The sequence below is a fragment of the Ctenopharyngodon idella genome, chromosome 15, assembly GCF_019924925.1.
Source record: "Ctenopharyngodon idella isolate HZGC_01 chromosome 15, HZGC01, whole genome shotgun sequence".
Lineage (NCBI taxonomy): Eukaryota > Metazoa > Chordata > Actinopteri > Cypriniformes > Xenocyprididae > Ctenopharyngodon > Ctenopharyngodon idella.
In genome coordinates this window covers 1,666,729-1,686,901 of record NC_067234.1, presented here as the reverse complement: position 1 = coordinate 1,686,901, position 20,173 = coordinate 1,666,729, and the positions used below count along the sequence as shown (strand labels likewise).

Genomic DNA, 20,173 nt, shown 5'->3' with positions numbered 1-20,173 from the left:
TAAGGCTATGTTTGCACCTTAAAAATGAGTTTGCATTACATGATAATAAGGTTTTGTCCTGTAGCCCTGCAACAGTGATATTGCGAATCTCTCTCTCTCTCTCTCTCTCTCTCTCTCTCTCTCTCTCTCTCTCTCTCTCTCTCTCTCCTGCTTATATAATATGCCTGTATTTTTAAATTCAAAGAAGATTGAAGGATTTTTATTTTTCCCCAATTAAGGGGGAATCATTAAAAACTGTTGAGCTAAATCTGATATCATTCGTGCATGTAGGCACTAAAACAGTTGAATCTCTTCACTGCAAACATGCCTATAAAACCTGGAACACATATTCAAGTGTTATTGGGTCTCTTCCTAATTGTGATGATTATCATTTCACATGATTGTCGCTCTCTGTGGTTTGAGGTGTTTACATTTAGATCTGCTGTAGTTGGAGGTTTAAAGATTGCCTTTGTCAAATAATTCTTTTGCTGACTGATAGTGATCAAGGAACACATTTTACTGGCAAAATGTAATGCTCTCAATGCAGATCTCATATCTGCTATGTGACAGCTGAGTATAAAACAAACATTCCAAGTCAAGTTTTTTTGTGTGTAAAATATATCAGATGCTTTCTGAACAAGCCGCCATGCACTTTAGCCTCGTATGCAAGTGCCCACCGGCAATGCAAAATTAAAAGCATGTTTGTAAGGTCATTTTTGAGATTGTTAAAAGGGAATTATTAATTGACCACTCCTTGATTGGACCAAGAGACCAACCAGTCAAAAGTCAATGTCATATGAACTGATTTGTGATTGATTTAAGCTTAGAAATAGTTAAAGAAATTGTTTCAGTGAGCTGTGGTATATTTTAGAATTTAGGCTACAGCATGAAATACAAATGAAGTGTATCAGAACATCATATCTGCTCTATACAATCAACATGTTTGCTGCTAAGTTCAGTTGAGTACTATTTGCCTTCATATAATGAACTTAAGTAATGTCACTTGTCTTCAATGCCTGGTTTCACAGACAGGGTTTAGATTAAGCCAAGATTAAGCCTTAGTTCAATTAGGACATTTAAGTAGCTTTTATAAATGTGCCTTAGAAAAAAACATTACTGGTGTGCATCTTGAGACGAAACAATGGCACTGACATATTTTAAGATAACAAGTTGCTTTCAGTTAAAACAGCTCAAACATGCATTTTAGTCTGGGACTAGTCTAAAGCCTTGTCTGTGAAACTCAGTGTTTCCTTAGAAACCAAACAGAGTATTGAACTTTGTCACCTTCTAGTGAAGTAAATCACAAACACAAGTATGTGCAGCCCAGAGGGTTAAGCAGGTTTCAGAGGGTGATTTAGAGAATTAAAAACTATGACTGTCAATAGATTACAGTAAATAATTGTGATTATTGTAAAATCCTTTGCAGGTTTAGGAAAGAAAATGATGTTTAAGTTGTGTTAATTTGTGTAAATGACAGTGATAGTGTAAAATAGTGCACTCCAATAAAGTATAAACCTTACATCAGTGTATTTATTACTCTGGATTCAAAAAAAAAAAAAAGCAGAAAAGTATTAGTGTTGCTCATTTTCATAAAGGACAGCAAGTCACTGTGACCTAGCAGGTACTTCCTAGTGATCATTCTTAGACAAAATGCTTTATGTAATGCATGCTGTAAGTTTACTAATTTTTAAAGTATGCAGCTTTTGAAAAATAACCTGTCGCCTGTATGTCACAGATGATCGGTCATTATATCCAGTTGTCGTCATGCAACGCATGTCACGCAGAGTGAATGCCGGCAGAGCTGAGATCTGAGATATCAAAGATACCTGCCTGCACAAATACTTTGCAGAAGAATGTCAGTGTTAATTCATGTGTAACTCTTCAGTCATTTTAGGAAGTTATGTTGAATGTCTTGTCATCTGTCACACTTAATGTATGATTTTGCTTGACCCCTATACAACAATAGTCATGCAGTAATGCGTATAGCTGTGTGCTGTTGTGCCAATCAGCAGTCCCATTCATGGCTGGCTTACCCTCCAAGCAGCGTCAGCTCTGGGATGAGTGCATTTTAACATTAGGCCAATCTGCAGCCTCAGGAAGAGGGGCCTTATTCCCCAAATCCATCTCTATGTTGAAGGGGCTGAGGGTAAGAATTCAGACAGAAGGCAGCATTTTGTGCCTTGGCTACAATAATCTGATTAGCTTGATCTAAAACATATTTAATAAAACAGAGTAATGTGCATAAAAATGTAAATTAAAAAGTTGACTGGCTAGAAATATAGCATATGATCATTTACAAATAAATATATATACACAATGTAAAAAAAAATCAGTGAAATTTATGGTAAAAAAAACAACAACTGGCAGCTGTGGTTGCCAGAAATTTACTGTAAAAATAGGGTAGCAACATTTTAGGTTTTACAGAATTAACTTAAAGTCACAGTAAAAAACATACTTCATTAACTGATATAATTTTAATATTCCAACCTATACTAATATCTGTTTTGTACCTTTATAATAAACTGATAACCACCAAAAACAGGTGGTGATGAGAAGGTCACATGATGAATCAAATATCATCACAAGCAGCTTTTTCACAAGCTGAGAAGGTAAATACTAATATATAAAAGGTTCACAGTGTCATTCACACAAATACAAAACACCATCAATAAACATAACAATAAACATTAATTTACCAACACTAGATGTACAACGCTATTTCCAGAAAAGTTGGGACGTTTTGTAAAATGCAATAAAATCAAGAATCTGTGATTTATTAATTCTCTTGAACCTTTATTTAATGGCACACTTGTATAGTTTTCGCCTCTAGAGGTCGCTTATTCAAAACAAAGGCATAGCTTGATAACGCCTTGATTTCGTGGAATCATGGGAGGTGTTGTCTTCACGTCTACAGCCAGTGGAAAAGAATGAGAGACAAGCACGACACACGACACGGATCGAGAGCAGTGGAGCTTTTATTATGCCGCAGACGTGCGCTTCCGCTTCTTCCGGTCATGAGTATGTGGGATAACTCAGCGCTGTTTTATCATATTAGATACATTTGTGTTGAAAGTTGTTATAATGCTACTCTGTGCGTTCGCTCTGCGGCTACTCTGAGACACTTGTTGCACACTGCAGTAAGCTAGATCGATATTAGGCATGGTAAAACATGGTACTCGTGGTAAATCAAGAAAACAAGATTTAAACAATAAGACTTACTGTGTTGAGCTATATAACATGATTAGTTTTCTGTTGATGTATGTATCCAAACAGTTGCTCACCTGTCTAATAAAACACATAATATATTAAAGCGTCTTTGGTGTTTCCATGGTTTCTACAAAATAAAACTGGAAATCGAGGATAACGTGCATGTCATTGATAGGCAACGTACGGACACGGTCAGTGTCCTGCTTAAAATTGCTTATTTCTCTGGACTTAAACATTCTTGGGAACATTTGGGATAATGTAAGTACACAAGTCAACAAAATATATAACACTCTTCTAGTGGTTTTTGGATATTTTAATCCAAAAATCTTACATATTGTGCCTTTAACAAACAAATGTACAAAGAAAAGATTTCCAATGTTTTCACTGACCAACTTAATTGTATTTTGTAAATATAAACCAATTTTGATATTGATGGCTGCAACACACTCCAAAAAAGTTGGGACAGAGGCTAAAGAAAAGTGAAAAGATAATAGAATATCCAAGATAAACTGTTTAGAAACAGTCCACAATAAGCAGGTGAACTGGTAATTGGTGAGGGGACTGGGTATAAAATGAGCATTAACCGAAGGCTCAGTCTTTGCAAGCAAAGATGGGTCATGTCTTGCCATTTTGTGCCAAATTTCATGAAAGAATTGTCAAACAATTCAAAAATCACATTTCTCAATGCAAGACTGCAAAAAAGTTGGGTCTTTCACCACCTACTATACATAATAACTGTGAAAAGATTCAGGGAATTCAGATGTCACTGCATGAGAAACCGTCATGCTACTATTAAATATATAGAGACATATATTGCCATCAAGATGACATCTTTCCTGAGAAGCAAGAAAATGTCAGGCCTCATTCTGCACATGCTACAACTGAGTGGTTTCTTAGACACTACACCATAGAGTGGATGTGCTTGACTGGCCTGCCTGCAGTCCAGATATGCCTCTTATTGAAAATGTTTGGCACATCATGAAAAGGAGAATCAGACAATGATGAAAACAGAAAATTCCACCTGCAAATCAAGTGATTAGTATCCTCAATTCCCAAGTGATTAAAAAGTGTAATTAAAAAGAAAGGTGTAAACATGCCTCTGTCCCAACTTTCTTTGGAGCGTGTTGCAGCCATCAAAATCAAAATAAGTTTATATTTACAAAATACAAATAAGTTGGTTAGTGAAAACTTTGGAAATCTTTTCTTTGTACTTTTGTCAGTTAAATAAAGTTTAAAGAGAATGAACAAATCACAGATTCTTGATTTTATTGGATTTTACAAAATGTCACAACTTTTCTGGAAATGGGGTTGTACCATAAAAAAACATTAACAATAAACCATAAATTGTACCATAAAAATGTACATAACAAATTAGGAAAAAAAGCTATTTGAAAAAATATAGTTATTTAATCGAAAATACATCAAATGTGAAGTGTAACACAGGGAATTCTGGGAATGTGTTTCACTGTTAATTATGCAATGATTTGTTTTGTTTTTTTCACTTACAAAAACTGTAAATTTAACAGAATTTTACTGTACTGTTAAACAATCAACTAGTCTTTACTGTCGCATTTTACAGTCTTTTACCGTTGAAGTCTCAATTACTTTTAGAAACTCCTACCTTTGAACATTTTTGAAAAACACAATATAACTTTTTTAAACACATATTACATATATTGTGTATAAAAGTGTTGATTGTTGATTCAGGTCACTCCTTCATTTTAGTTTCTATATGTGAATTTAGAGGAACTGAAACTGAAATGAATGTTACTGATACTATGGAACAGAGCTTGTAGGATGTAGGCATGCATGGAATGCTCACAAAATTATCATCCTGCGTAGGCTCTTTCGTAACATTAACCACCTGCAAACCTTCTACTGTGCTACTGTTACACAGATTTCTATATGCTGATGATTTAATAAGTCAACAAAATGTTCTGGTTTACATTTCAACACTGTGCTGCATTCAGATAAAGTAACACATTATTTAGAAGAAAAGTCTTGTATATTGATCGTTTATACTGTATTTATAGACATGAAGGGTCTATAACTGGAGGAACATTTTTAAAAGCATATTTTTCATTATAACTTAATCTAGAGGATTTGGCCCCCCAAACAGAGAAAACCTAACATTACAACAAGAATGTGATCATTCCAGTTGGGCAAGATGGAGTGCCAAGTCAAAGACTTCGGGAAACATGTTGCTTCATGCTTTGGAACACATTACTGACAGTGTTTCGCTCTGTCCTTTACTGTGACCCTGCTACGACCCTTCTGAAGAAACACTGGGGCCATGTTTAAATTTGGCCACACAGTCCATACAGATAATAAATGGATTAGAGAGAAAAAAGAAGTAATTCTCTTAACATTATCAGTCTTTCTGTAATTGTCCTAAATAGGAGTATGCTGCAAACAGTTCCCCAAATTATTCACTTCTGGTATAAATGAGATAGAACAATTGTATCTTTCTTTAACAATAAAAAGTATGTTATTCAGTGAAAACAGTACCCTTTAATAATGAGAACAAAAACAATTTATGTCAAAACTCCCATTGACTAACATTTCAGATTGAAATGTTTTCCCATTGGCTACAAATCTGATGTCATGATGTCATCATCCCGTAAGCTAGATTTTCATCATATCGCGCCTATTTTTTTTTATCTTCTTTACATTTCTGTATTTTTGTACGACTATTAAATTCATGTTTTATGTGAAAGATGAATATGAAATATGATTCCTAAATGGAATCATAGCTTTTTCTTTTTTTTCTTAAAAAGTGAAATAAAAAAGTTCAAAACTTAAGTTTATAGTCTACAAAAAATATTTAATGACTCTAAAATGTAAAAAAAAAAAAAAAAAAAAAAAAAAACCGTACACTTTGAAGCTATACTTGAGTATATTCAAAATAAACTTCACTGCGTATTATATAATAGTAAATAATGTAAGGCTAATAATAAAATTAGGCTATCAAAATGATGTTTATTTCAGCAATTGAAAACATGTTCAGAAGAGGTTTGGATTCTGTTTTAATTTATTCAATGTAATGTTAATGACACATTTAACTAATAGAATAAAAAGAATAAAGAGGAAGTGCAGGAAAATAACGCCAGACCACAGAGGGTTAACTATAGCTATTTACATCACCAGCGTGCACCGGAAGTAAATCGCAATGGACCGCAGTCAATTTCAAGTTCATGTTGTCAAAACTTTTCGTCCGATGTCTTGTTTTGTGTATTGATCAGAGTCACAAGCGCACAGTGCCATAATGGCACACCGATATCTGCATCTGTCAAGAGGCTGCAGGAACCTTCTCCACGCTCTGCTGCCAAATGTCAGATCAACAAACCGTGTGCAATCGGTAAATGTGCTGCTTGACTGTATTTCTCTGGATCTTTCATCATCCATGAACGCATCACCCCCTTCAATACTGTGATCTGATGTTGCGCATTTTATTGTTCGTGTCATCGGTTTGTCTTGTCTGCTGCAGACTGCAGTGATATAGGCTAGTCCGGAGAGGTTGTTAGTAAACAAGGTTCGGCCTGTGTGACATTGCGTTGGGTAACACGTTTAGCTCTTGTTATGTCACAGTTTTTCACATTGAATCTGTTATACCGTCAAATCTAACGAAGACAGTGTCCAAAACATCAGTCTGTCCTGTTGACGGCTCGGCATTGCTTGTCTAATGTTTCAGTAATTCATGTAAACATTGTTTTTATAGATATAAAAACAGTTAAGAACCTTATTATTTCACTGCTTGTTTTCATAGTGGCTGTTGAAAATAGTAGTTACATAATTCCCAATGGGGTAAAATTACAAATGACATAATCTTTAAAAGCACTTTTACACTGAAAAGATACTTCAGGCATTTGAGCCTCACTGGCAAAACTCTCTAGAGACTCTTAAAAAGGCAGTAAACCGTAAGTTCCTTCAAGAGGTACGAACACTGTCAATGTCACGGTGTTTTCTCAGTAAACCAAGGAAAGGCTTTGAAACATAATATTTGAGGAACCCTAGATGTTTTCCAAATGGCTTCAGTGTGGCAATATGTGGGACCAAATGTGCTTTGAGTATATATATATTTTTTTTATTTTACAGCAGTCTGTTGTTCAGCAGTTGTGATTATTTATATTGATCATCTCAATGTATTTGCCTTTGAAGGTTCAGGGTGTTGGACAAATTGTCCTAGGCAGAAGTTCCTTGCTCTCTCAGGTCTTGGGCACCTATAGAAGATTATGCTCCAAACCTCCCAAAGGTGTGGGAATCACATGAATTATGACATTGAGGTGCTCAAAGGTTGGTCATTCCTAGACTCTTTTGCTAATAACGTTTTGTCTTCTTGCATTGAAGGATTTGAAAAATACTTCCCTAATAATAAAAATGGTAGTCCAAAAAACGGTGAGCCCAAGCCATCCAATGCAGAAGTCAAAGGTAATATCTCTCATAAGCTTATTAGGCATGTTAATTGGCTTTTATATGATGCCCTTCAACATGGCTGTTTTCTATATCTGTTTTAACCCAGAGCCCAAACCAGCCAATGCTCAGAAGACCGCTGGTGGAAGTGGAGGTAGTGGAGGAGGAGGAGGAAAAAGAGGGGGGCGGAAAGATGAATCCACTTGGTACAGCCGTCTCCAAAAGGTTAAACATTGTGTAGTAACTATTATTTGTAATATTAGGCTTATTGTAACATATTAAAAAGCTTGTTTACTACTCTATTTACTGAGGTAGATGTCATAAATTTATATTTCATTGATTTAAAACTAAATTCAAATTTAAATGGTTTTGAAAAATATCTTGAAATGCATGTCATGTAATTTCCCAGAGTGCCTCTTCAAAAAAGTCGCAATGTAACAGAAGTAGCGACAGATATTTTCTTTCGTATTGTTTTGTACATCCAATTAGTTAAGTATTATCGAAAAAAAGATGAATTTGGTTCTGTCCTTCAGTTATTGATTGGACGAAGGCTCTGAATTCAAGTTTTCAGTCTTAAGAGAGGGGCGTGTTTAAGCAGACTAAATGAGAGAAGTCTTCAGTTTCACCGGAAGATCGAGTTATGACATTTTGAATTTGAACAAGGTCAAAAAAAAAAAACTCTTTAAAAAATGCTCTTTAAAAAAAAATGAAACCTATGCATGGATGAATCGTTTACAATAAAAAAAAAATTAATAACATCCATAGAGTGAATTTCCATTTCGTTCAGATTTTAAATACAGGCTCTTATTTCTCTGTCACTCTCATGCAGGGTGATATGCCGTGGGACGATAAAGAGTTTCGCATGTATTTCCTTTGTGGAACGGCCTTCTGGGCAGCTGTCACATATTATTTCTTCTTTCGAGATGGAGGAAGGGAGGTCACCTGGAAAGACTTTGTAAATGGTTATCTTGCTAAAGGAGTGGTATGTATTATATTTGATTTGTATTTTCAATTAATGTTGTTTGATGTTTCTTTCTAGCTACACTTGAACTTTGACCTGTGAATTTATTGTGTATTTTATCTTTTCTAGGTTGACAGATTAGAGGTTGTAAACAAGCGATATGTAAAAGTCATCTTTACCCCTGGTAAAACTCCAGTTGATGGGGTGAGTTTTTAGGAGAATTTTACAGTTATGTTTATTATTTTATATAGTCATTGATAATCAAGGCAATGGCCATATAATCATACCTATCAGCCAGCACAGATTGAAAGGCTGATATACACTACCGTTCAAAATTTTGGGGTCAGTACGATTATTTTGTTTTTTTTAATAAAGAAATTAATACTTTTATTTAGAAAGGATGCATTATATTGATCAAAAGTGACAGTAAAGACATTTATTATGTTAAAAAAGATTTTGATTTCAAATAAATGGTGTTCTTTTGAAATTTCTATTCATCAAAGAATCCTAAAAAAAGAATTTTGAAATAAAGTAGAAAAAGTTATTTTAAATTGTAATATTTCACAATTTTTCTGTTTTATTTTTCTGTATTTTTGACCAAATAAATGTAACCTTAGTGAGCACGATAATAGGGAGACTTCTTTCAAAAACATGAAAAAATTCTTACCGACCACAAACTATTGAACGGTACTGTATGTATATAGTATACATTTCTCAGGTCTATAAAAAGAATCCTATGTGATCCTTTCTTCAAACAGCAATATGTGTGGTTCAACATCGGCAGCGTGGACACATTTGAGCGGAACCTGGAGACTGCTCAGCTAGAGATGGGTATTGAAGGAGAAAACAGACTGCCGGTGGTCTATTCCACAGAAAGTGATGGGTGAGATATTGACTTAAATGTGCAACTATACATTTCCTAATGGAAGCAATTTAGAGATCATTTAAAGATAGGACAAAAAATAATTTAGGAAAGGATATCAAAATTGATTTTTGTTCAAATATCATCAGTCCTGAGGTTAAAATGCTGCACAATTTAGTTTTTTTAATTTTAGTCTTATTCTTCTGTCATTTTCAGGTCGTTCCTCCTTAGCATGTTGCCCACCATACTGATCATTGGATTCTTGCTGTTCATGCTGAGGAGAGGGCCAGCCGGGGCAGGGCGGCCGGGGAGAGGAATGGGTGGGCTCTTCAGCGTCAGTGAGACCACGGCCAAAGTACTACGAGACGAGATTGACGTCAAGTTCAAGGATGTGGCAGGCTGTGAGGAAGCCAAGTTGGAGATTATGGAATTTGTTAACTTTCTTAAGAACCCAAAACAGTACCAGGATTTGGGTGCCAAGATTCCAAAGGTAGCACAAGACTTTTAAATAACATTGCATAACTGGCTATTTTAGTAAAAGTGAACTGAGATTTCAACAGAAAGTTTAATCTTCTTGTTTAGGGGGCTATTTTGACTGGACCCCCGGGCACAGGAAAGACTTTACTAGCCAAAGCCACTGCAGGAGAGGCCAATGTCCCCTTCATCACTGTGAATGGATCAGAGTTCTTAGAAATGTTTGTAGGGGTTGGGCCAGCCAGGGTAAGTACATTTTCTGTATCTTATTATGAGCTTTATGGTCTTCAGTATGCTTTCTAACAAACTTAGTTCACAGTGTGACTAAAACACTCTCTTTTTGGGTAGGTTCGGGATCTCTTTGTATTAGCTCGGAAAAATGCCCCATGCATTCTCTTCATAGATGAGATCGATGCTGTTGGAAGAAAGAGAGGAAGAGGCAACTTCGGTGGACAGAGTGAACAAGAGAACACACTCAACCAGTTACTAGTTGAGATGGATGGTTTGTATCTGAAATACAGTAGTTTCCATGATCGAGTAATGCTTTGATTTTAGGTGCTCTTATACATTGTCATTTCTTAGGGTCATAAATCGTATTCAAATTATGAGTATTTTATTAGTCTCAAACTCTAAGGGCCCTATCATACATCCGGCACAATGCGGCGTGACGCAAGTATTTTTTGCTAGTTTCAGCCCGACGCCGTCATCATTTTCATGTTCTGCGCCATGTTGTTTAAATAGCAAATGCATTTGCCCCCATTTGTGCACCCATTTGTGCCATTTGTTGGCATGTTGCTATTTTGAGGCAACTGAAATAGACTGCGCCATTGACCAACTGAAACCTGGTCTAAAGTCAATGGCGCAATATTTGTTTTGTTATTTAAAGAGCGCGTTAGTAATATGCGCCTATATGCGTACACTCTGCTTATTACACACACAGGGACGCGCAGCAGCACACAAACATGCCAAATACTAAAAATACACTGTGTTCCAAATTATTATGCAAGTGAGATATCAGTAGGATTTCAGTACAATAAACAGTCAGATTTTAGTTTTTCTAAGAAAGTGTTTGTTTTTTAATTTATCCTTGTCTTTTTAGATAACTGGTATCAATCTCAGACAAAATAGTTTGCCAGGTACTTAGGTAGATGGAAATGCAATATGGGGAGGAAGATAGATCTTTCTGAAGATGAAAAGCATGAAATGGTGCAATGTTGTGCAAAAGGCATGAAAACAACTAATATTGTGTGAAAACTGAATGGAGATTATTGAATTATCATAAGATTTGTGAGTGATTTAGAGCACAGCAGAACTCGGCCAGATAAAGGCTTATTAAGGAAAGTTCCTGTCAAAAAAATTAAATGTATTAAAAGGGCAGCTATAAAAAAAAAAGCCAGTGTTGAGCAGCAAACAGGTATTTGAAGCTGCTGGTGTCTCTGGAGTCTCAAGAAGCTCTCCATGCAGGCTGGCAGTTGTGCGTAAAGATGCATTTCAGCCACCACTAACCAAGCCTCACAAAGAGAAACATTTACATTTATTATCTTATGACAGTTCAATAATCTCCATTCAGTTTTCACACAATATTAGTTGTTTTCATGCCTTTTGCACAACATTGCACCATTTCATGCTTTTCATCTTCAGAAAGATCTATCTTCCTCCCCATATTGCATGAGAACTGTGACTTGCTTAATAATGTGGAACAACATCTTTAAGTAGGGTTTCCATTTACCTAAGTACCTGGCAAACTATTTTGTCTGAGATTGATACTAGTTATCTAAAAAGACATGGATAAATAAACAAACAAACAAACACTTTCTTAGAAAAACTCAAATCTGTAGCAATTATTTTAAATCTATTCAGCAATTTATTGAACTGAAATCCTACTGATATGTCACTAGCATAATAATTTGAAACACAGTATAAAAGGATTACAATGTAAAAGATTATTATTGTGTGCATAAAGATAAAAATGCTTTGGTGGAATCTGGCTTGTCTCGTAGATGGTCTGCTCGCGCTTTAACCTCGCGCGCAAGCAGATCCGTTTCCTCACTAGAGAAGCGTTCAGTTTTTCCGCTTGGAAATTCCGCCATGTACATAGCGAATCTGCCATGGCACGAGTGCAGCTGGCTTTTAAAGGGAATGGGAGATGAGACTCTGATTGGTTTATTGAACGTTACGCCCAAAACACACCCATTACTCATTAGGAGAATAGGGACAACCCTTTTAGACCATGCGCCGGGCACGCCGACCATTGTCGTTGTCCTGTCGTTAAACTAGCAAAAGTGGATTCGCTTAGATCGTTAAAATCTGTCGTGTGTAGGACCATAGCAATATTTAAAGTTGGAAATAAAAAATATATATCTCTTTCTCTCCTGTATAGGATTTAACACTGCTACCAATGTTGTAGTGCTGGCAGGCACCAACAGACCGGATATTCTAGATCCAGCTCTGATGAGGCCTGGACGCTTTGATAGACAGATATATATCGGTAAGAGTTTTTGTCACCTGTCAGTGTTTAAATTTTTTTTATTTTTTTTTTAACAGTAGATTTCAAAGTTTATCCTTTGAACTTTTGGGGAACTTTAATCGCAGCCTATTAAAACATTTTCCTCATTAAGTGTGAATTTATTCTGTCAAAAATATATTTATTGTTTTATAAATAACTATACACTACCATTCAAATGTTTAGGGTCGTTAAGATTTTTTAATATTTTGGGAAAGTCTCTTATTCTCACCAAGGCTGCATTTATTTGTTTAAAAATACAGTAAAAACAGTAATATTGTAAAAATATTATTACAATTTAAAACAACTGTTTTCTATTTGAATATATTTTAAAATTTATTTTATTCCCGTGATGGCAAAGCTGAATTTTCAGCATCATTTCTCCAATCTTCAGTGTCACATGGTCATTCTAATATGCTGATTTGCTGAACATTTACTATTATCCAGTGTTGAAAACAGTTGTGCTGCTTAATTTTTTTTTTTTTTTGAAAATTATGATTCAGTTTTTTTCAGGATTCTTTGATGAATAGAAAATTCAAAGGAACAGCATTTATATAAATAGAAATCTTTTGTAACATTATAAATGTCTCTACTGTCATTTTTTATCAATTGGATGCATCCTTGCTGAATAAAAATATTAATTTCTTTAAAAAAGATCAAATTTTCAAATGGTAATGTAAATTTTATATAATGCATAATGATTGCAGGGCCACCGGATATCAAAGGCAGAGCCTCTATATTCAAAGTCCATCTGAGACCACTAAAGCTGGATGCAGATTTGAACAGAGAAAGTCTGGCAAGGAAAATGGCTGCTCTAACACCTGGTTTTTCAGGCATGTAAAGACTTTTTATACATTTGGTTTTCAAAAGTTGTTTATGAGCTGTAAACTGAGCTTCACTGCTCACTGATTTTTCTCTGACAGGTGCGGACATCGCTAATGTGTGCAACGAGGCTGCGCTAATTGCAGCTCGCCATCTTTCTGACGCCATCAACCAAAAACACTTTGAGCAAGCCATCGAACGAGTAATTGGGGGTAAGTGACAGATATGAAATCTGAAAATTGCACTTTAATTTTGTTTAACATATTTTTAGCAAAATGTAATATTACTATATTAGACCACATGCATAGTTTTGTTGTGAAGTTCATATAATCATAAGACCTCTGCATGTTTAGGTCTTGAGAAGAAGACACAGGTGCTGCAGCCAGAGGAGAAGAAGACAGTGGCTTACCATGAGGCTGGTCATGCTGTAGCTGGCTGGTTTCTTGAGCACGCTGACCCTTTGCTTAAAGTAAAACTCCCACTTACTCACCTGTACTTTAATACTCTGATACTGCTCTGCACTGAAACTGTTCTTTTTCAGTGTACTCAGTCATATCATTGGTCATTTCAGGTGTCCATCATCCCACGTGGGAAGGGTTTGGGCTATGCCCAGTATTTGCCTAAAGAGCAGTACCTCTACACCAAGGAGCAGCTTTTGGACAGGATGTGCATGACACTGGGTGGACGTGTGTCTGAGGAGATCTTTTTTGGCCGCATTACCACAGGGGCACAGGATGACCTGAAGAAGGTGACACAGAGTGCCTATGCACAGGTAGGTCAGACATTTATATGATTGCCTGTTTGGAAAGTATCATTGGTGGTTCATACATAGTAAACAGATGATTTCTTACTATTTGATTTGCATTTGATAGGATATACTGTTTGTCATTTTTTTTTCATTCCTTAAGAATTAAAAAATGCATTTGATGGGTGGGTAAATAAATAAATAAATAAATATATGAGTCAAATTTCAGTGCTTGTAAAATCAAAATTAACTAAAAAAAGCCAGTAATCATAATCAGCACTATATATATATATATATAATATATATATGATGCTGAAAATTCAGCTTTGCATCACAGGAATGAATTGTATTTTAAAATATATTCCAATAGAAAACAGTTCCTTAAAATTGTAAAAATATTTCACAATATTACTGTTTTTGCTGTATTTTGGATATCAAATAAATGAAGCCTTGGTGAGCAAAAGAGACTTCTTTTAAAAAAATTTAATCTTACCGTTCAAAAACTTTTGACCTATCTATCAATATATGCATTGTTTTATGTATATGCATTGTTTTATGTATATTTTTATTGTTTAAACAGCTATGGTAAATAAAGTTGGTGAAAAAATGTATATGGAATATTTAAAAAAAAAAATTGGGGGTTAAATTATGGTATGTTTATATATCAGTCCACAGACCCCCAGCTGAAAATTGTTACTCTTCCATCTACAGATTGTGCAGTTTGGCATGAATGAAAAGGTAGGGCAGGTTTCATTTGACCTGCCACGACAGGGAGAAATGGTTCTGGAGAAGCCCTACAGCGAGGCCACAGCACGCCTCATCGACACAGAGGTCAGAAACCTCATCAGCATGGCCTATGAGCGCACACATCAGCTGCTCTCGGAGAAGAAGGCTGAGGTGGAGAAGGTACGGCAGGCCATTACCAAGATCAGTGTGTTTTACATTGATTCGTTTTCATCACATCATCATGTCAAAAGAACTGTGTACGGAGAGCAACTGTGAAACTTAACAACAGTAATTCTCTCTCTTCACCACTAGGTGGCACTGCGTCTACTGGAGAAGGAGGTGCTGGATAAGAACGACATGGTCGAGCTTCTGGGCCGAAGGCCGTTTGCTGAAAAGTCAACATATGAAGAGTTTGTTGAGGGAACTGGGAGCATGGACGAGGACACATCACTGCCAGAGGGCCTGAAGGACTGGAACAAGGAGCGCGGCAGCGAGAAGGAGGAGAGTACAGAGGAGCAGGTGGCCCGACAGATCACTGGTGGTATGCCCTTCTGAGGACATCTGTTGATTGTGACCCTAAAGGGTCAGAGCACTTATTTATGAGATGGGAAACGCTTGTCTGACACGGACACTGAGGCAAGTACCCTGTTCTTCAGGAGAGCCATGATTTAAGGGCTCTTACTGTAGTAAGTATCGGACTTATAGTGTACAGTAGGGTGTTTATGAAATACAAACTTTCATGTGCAGAAGTTAATTGTGTTTCAGCAAAATTGAAACAGCTTTGAAAAGGATCAGAAAATATTCTGTTGAAGGTAAAGTGTATTTTATGTGACATTTGAGCCAAAAAATCAGTTCAGCTCAAGGCTAAAGCGCACTATAGCTTGTCAAGAAATATTCTCTCTAGTCATTTCAATTTTACCTATCAATGACCAAGAAGACATACAATATATCTATATATATATACACATATCTTGACATTTAACAGGAAATATGTTGTATCACTTTTAAGCTTTGCCTCAGTGACATGCACAGGTTGTGTTTTTTCTTTCTATATGTTGATATTCCAGTTCAAAACCACCCTAAATTTCGTGACCTTTTTAAAAGCTATTTTTTGCAGTGCTGCTTGCTTACTGGCTGTCTAAAAGACTGAAATATCCGATCATGAATGTTGTGAACTGTACACAAAGTCATTCGTGTTAACTAACATACTCTTTTCTCTGACAGATTTGTACTGGCATGGGTGTCAGCCTTTGGTTTCAATGTTATTTTATGCAGTTTATGATCACATCCTTTAATTGAATGACAGAGATTTTTGATGTCTTTTCTTCTGTTGAAGTTTATTTGGATCATTTATGGCCCAGGCAGCTGCTCTCCATGATACAGATTGATTAAACTAGCTCAATTCAAAATTGTCGCATAATAAGTCGCATTTGTAATGAAATAGGATGCAAACATACACAAATGCTGGAGCAGTAAGTAGTTCATTATGTTGATGATGAGCTTATGAAGGTGATTTTGAGATTCAGTGTTTATTCTACAGTACAAATACAAATCACAAAACAATCTTTGAGGGTTTAAACAGAACAGAACACGTCCTTTTGTGACTTCAGCAGGTATCGCTTGATATTGCATCTAAATGTGTATTTTGTTCTGTGAAAAAGGTTTTGAACATGTTCGAAAACCTGAATAAATCTACATGAACTTTAAATTATTTTTCTTTAGTTCTTGATACCTCTATGCGTGGCATGAAATGGCTTGTTTTGTTTGGGTCATGGACTTCAAGTTGCTACGAGATCCACAGCTCCAGACTGAAACAAAAAAATTAAAAATCTAGTTGGCATTGATGAACAGGAAAGCTTTAAAAACAACTCTTATGAAAAGGTTCTTTTTGTTGACTCCACCAAAAAGATTCACAAAACAGCCCTTGCTCATTAGTTAGTTCATGAGTTCACAACTGACTTCCTCACAGATGTAATTTTCTAGTTATATTGATTCGAAATGAACTGGAAACTGTTGCTGTGAATTTGACTAACTGGCTGTTTGTGTAACTGGGTGGCCTCTTCCCCCCCTGGCCTGTTTAATTAATTAATAAATACTATAATAATACTATAACTGCATCAAATTAGAACAAATTTATACTGAATACAACTAGAAAAGCATTCTAGTCAAAAAAAGGGAGTCATTTGGCTCCTACACATTTCCTTTTAGGGGCCGATGGCACTCTTGTCATTTTGTTTGTCTGGAGCCCTGAGATTTTAACGAGGATAAATTCCACTCTTTGTTTTGAACTGTTGCTGGAAGCAAATATGGATCATAGTTTTTCTCTCAACAATTGCAGCGCCCCCATGGGAATCTGGTAATGTGTTCAAAGAAAGCATGGGCTTCATTTTTTGTATTCACACGAGCGTTCGTGATGAGTGTTCGTGATAAGCGTTCAAAAATACACCACAGCCCACTTCCAATGGCGTAACATTTACTGGAGCGCTCCGTTTAAACAGCAGTATGAATCAGCCTCTCGCCTGCCGGGGAGGATGTCCACATTTAGACTAGGCAAACATGAAGAGGCTTCCCTCGCTGTCTCCTCTGATTCAGCACTAAATGAAAGTCTTCCCCACACTGTGACATCACCTGCATAGATTAGCAGCTCGCCTCGGGAATGTGGGAACTGCTGGAGTCAAAATCATACTGAAAGTGCTTTAAAAAGTCAAAGGAGATTTTGAGTCACCATTTGTCCTTGTCCCTGTATACTTTGGGTGAGCTGTATGATGTTAGACTGTTTGCACTGATCTTACCTGGACAGGAAATTGGACATTTGTGTGTTCAATTTAGCAGACCTCACATGTACCATTTCCTGGCCAAGTCAAATCATCCTCCTTGAAAGTGAAGTGTGTAATTTCTATACCAGTAGCGCCAAAATTATTGTTTTTAAACTATAGCAGAAGTGTTGGAAGTCATTATTTTTGCAATTCTGAAATGTGCCACAGAAATGACACACTTCACATTTAAAGGGAATAGATCACCCAAAATAAAAAATACTACTCGCCCTCATGTCATTCCAAACATTTTTCTTCTGTGGAACACAAAATGAGAAATTTTGAAGAATGTTGTATTTGGATCACATTGACTTGCACTGTATGGACAAAAACCAGTTGAAACTTACTTTAAAATATCTTCTAATATATCGAGGTGTGTGTGTGTTTTTTTTTAAACCATGACCTTTACCATGTACATGACTACACATTGTTTTTATTAGGCATTATGGTTATAAGGTAGGTATAGATAGGTATACTTGTCTTGAAGAACTTATTTTGCTGTGGGTGTCTAAGGTAACAATTGCTTAGCTACAATATATTTTAAAAGTTTGGGGTTGAAAAGATTTTTTTTTTTTTTTTTAATGTTTTGGAAAGAATCCTTTCTTCATACTCCAGTCTTCAGTGTCATATGATCTGTCAGAAATCATTCTAATATGCTGATTTGGTGCTAAAACATCTATTATAATTATCAATGCTGGAAACAGACATTTTTGTGGAAACCGTGAACCTTTTTTTCAGGATTCTTAGATGAAGAGAAAGTCCAAAAGATCAGCATTTATTTGAAATCAGAATCTTTATTGACATTATAGATGTCTTCACTGTCACTTTTGATCAATTTTATGCATCCTTGCTGAGTAAAAGCAAAGTCCCTTTAAGACAAGTCGTTTCAATCGGCGGCCATCTGTGAAACGCCTCTCGGGCATGCAATTGCTCACTCTTTGAATGGGGAAAAAATCAAATTCTCCAAAGCTGTTCACCAAGCTTTCGATTAAAATTCATATATGAAATCACCAGTGAAATCTGACAACAACTGTCTCGTGAATTTTGTTTCTAAACGCTCGAATCATGACAAAAAACAGCATTTTTCAGGCTGGATCAAGCTAATGCGCATGCGCAACCGGAGCTTCTAACGGCCACTGCATTAACGTGATGACTTTACCAATCGGCGATTGGCTCTTATTTAGAAGGCGGGACTTATGCCGCGTTCCAGGCAACCTGTAACCCGTGTTTTTCCCAACCTTCTACCCGTGAAAGTGCACTGGAGCGGCAGTCAAACCCGTGACCTCGTACTAGATCGATGTACTCCCATTTCCGCGCTCTGATGTTACATAGCCCGCGAAACAACAATGGCAGCCCCTACGGATGCGGTGTTTATGCAAGTACACGGTAAAATAAAAATAAAAGGTATAACAGCTTCTCTTGCCTTATGCGCCGTTTTTCCTCCTCCGTTTCTTTCAAATAAGCAAGGAGTAAGCACCTTTGGCGATAAAAATGATTATAAATGAGCATAAGCCGCGTACGGTCCGCCATGCTGGTTTGTTTACACTCAGGCAGTTTGGCGTCGACTTGCCTGGAACGCTACAAAGTCGTGGGTCGTGGTTTGAAGTCGTGACTTATGGGCTCAAAAACCTGCCTGGAACGCAGCATTATTCCGCCATATTGTGCGTTGCACTTTCTCCCATTCATATTAATACAAGTGTCTTTCTATATGTAAAGTCTTTGGTAAAAGTATTCATTTCTTTCAAAAACAAACAACCTTCTAAACTGAAACGTTTATAGTGTACTTGTGCTATACGACTATCTAGTATAATTTGTAAAATGACTGGCTGTTTGCATTGCCTAGCAAGTTTACAAGGACTTTAGGAAGTTTGAGGTAAACTAACTGTTACTCATTTCGGCAGAGAATAACTCACGGACACATGTAAAAACGTGATTGCTTCAGGAGATGCCGAGGCAGTTGGCAGTGAAAGTTGCAAACATGACTGCAGGTGATTCATTGGCGATGATCAGCGTCTGGTGGAGCAGGTAACGTTAGAGTGATGAAGAGAAAGAGCGAGGGATCCCGCCTACCATCAGTACCACAGCGTCACTCAGCGGGGCCTGACTCATACAGAAGTGTAGTAGTGGGTGAGGACTATCCTGCCAAAACTCACACACACACCAACTCCTTACAGCCTCTTACATCATCAGACTCATAGTTATGACACCATACCATAACACGAGCACAAATACTACAGCAAAGAGCCATTTTTAACAACTTTCAGAGAATAGTTGTCATATTTTTGTTCTTAATTCCAGATGTGGAAAGAACGGGAAAAAAAAGGCATGTGGGTTTGATTGAAGTAAGCGAAAGAATGCTACGCATTTGAAAAATGATATAGAAGTAGAAACACGTGAGAATGCACAGATGATGAAGCCTGTCTTACTCATTCCCAGAGTCCCTCTATGTGTCATCTATAGAGAGAGGAGGCATGGCAGGCAGTAGGATGTGTGATGACACCACCTTATGGGAACCTTTCAGAAATAGCAAACTCACCACACACGCTGCCCAGGCGAACATGTGGCAATGCTAAGAATAAGTGTTTAAGAGTTGAGAATGATCTATTGGAGTGTTGTGTTCCTTTCTAAGTGTTAACAAGTCCAGGAATAGATATTTAATTTCATTTCCCTT

General features: G+C 36.6%; 1 protein-coding gene across 1 annotated transcript; it reads left to right on the top strand.

The window, feature by feature from the left end:
- Positions 1-6,326: 6,326 nt before the first annotated feature.
- LOC127495460 (AFG3-like protein 2) lies at positions 6,327-16,397 on the top strand. The gene is made up of 17 exons (XM_051862324.1): positions 6,327-6,544; positions 7,345-7,438; positions 7,534-7,614; positions 7,706-7,821; positions 8,426-8,578; positions 8,687-8,761; positions 9,316-9,440; positions 9,636-9,909; positions 10,002-10,139; positions 10,242-10,395; positions 12,274-12,381; positions 13,104-13,229; positions 13,320-13,430; positions 13,572-13,687; positions 13,790-13,990; positions 14,675-14,869; positions 15,002-16,397. The coding sequence occupies exons 1-17, from the start codon at positions 6,452-6,454 to the stop codon at positions 15,242-15,244; spliced, it is 2,403 nt and encodes an 800-aa protein (XP_051718284.1). The 5' UTR covers positions 6,327-6,451; the 3' UTR covers positions 15,245-16,397.
- The last annotated feature ends 3,776 nt before the right edge of the window (positions 16,398-20,173 follow it).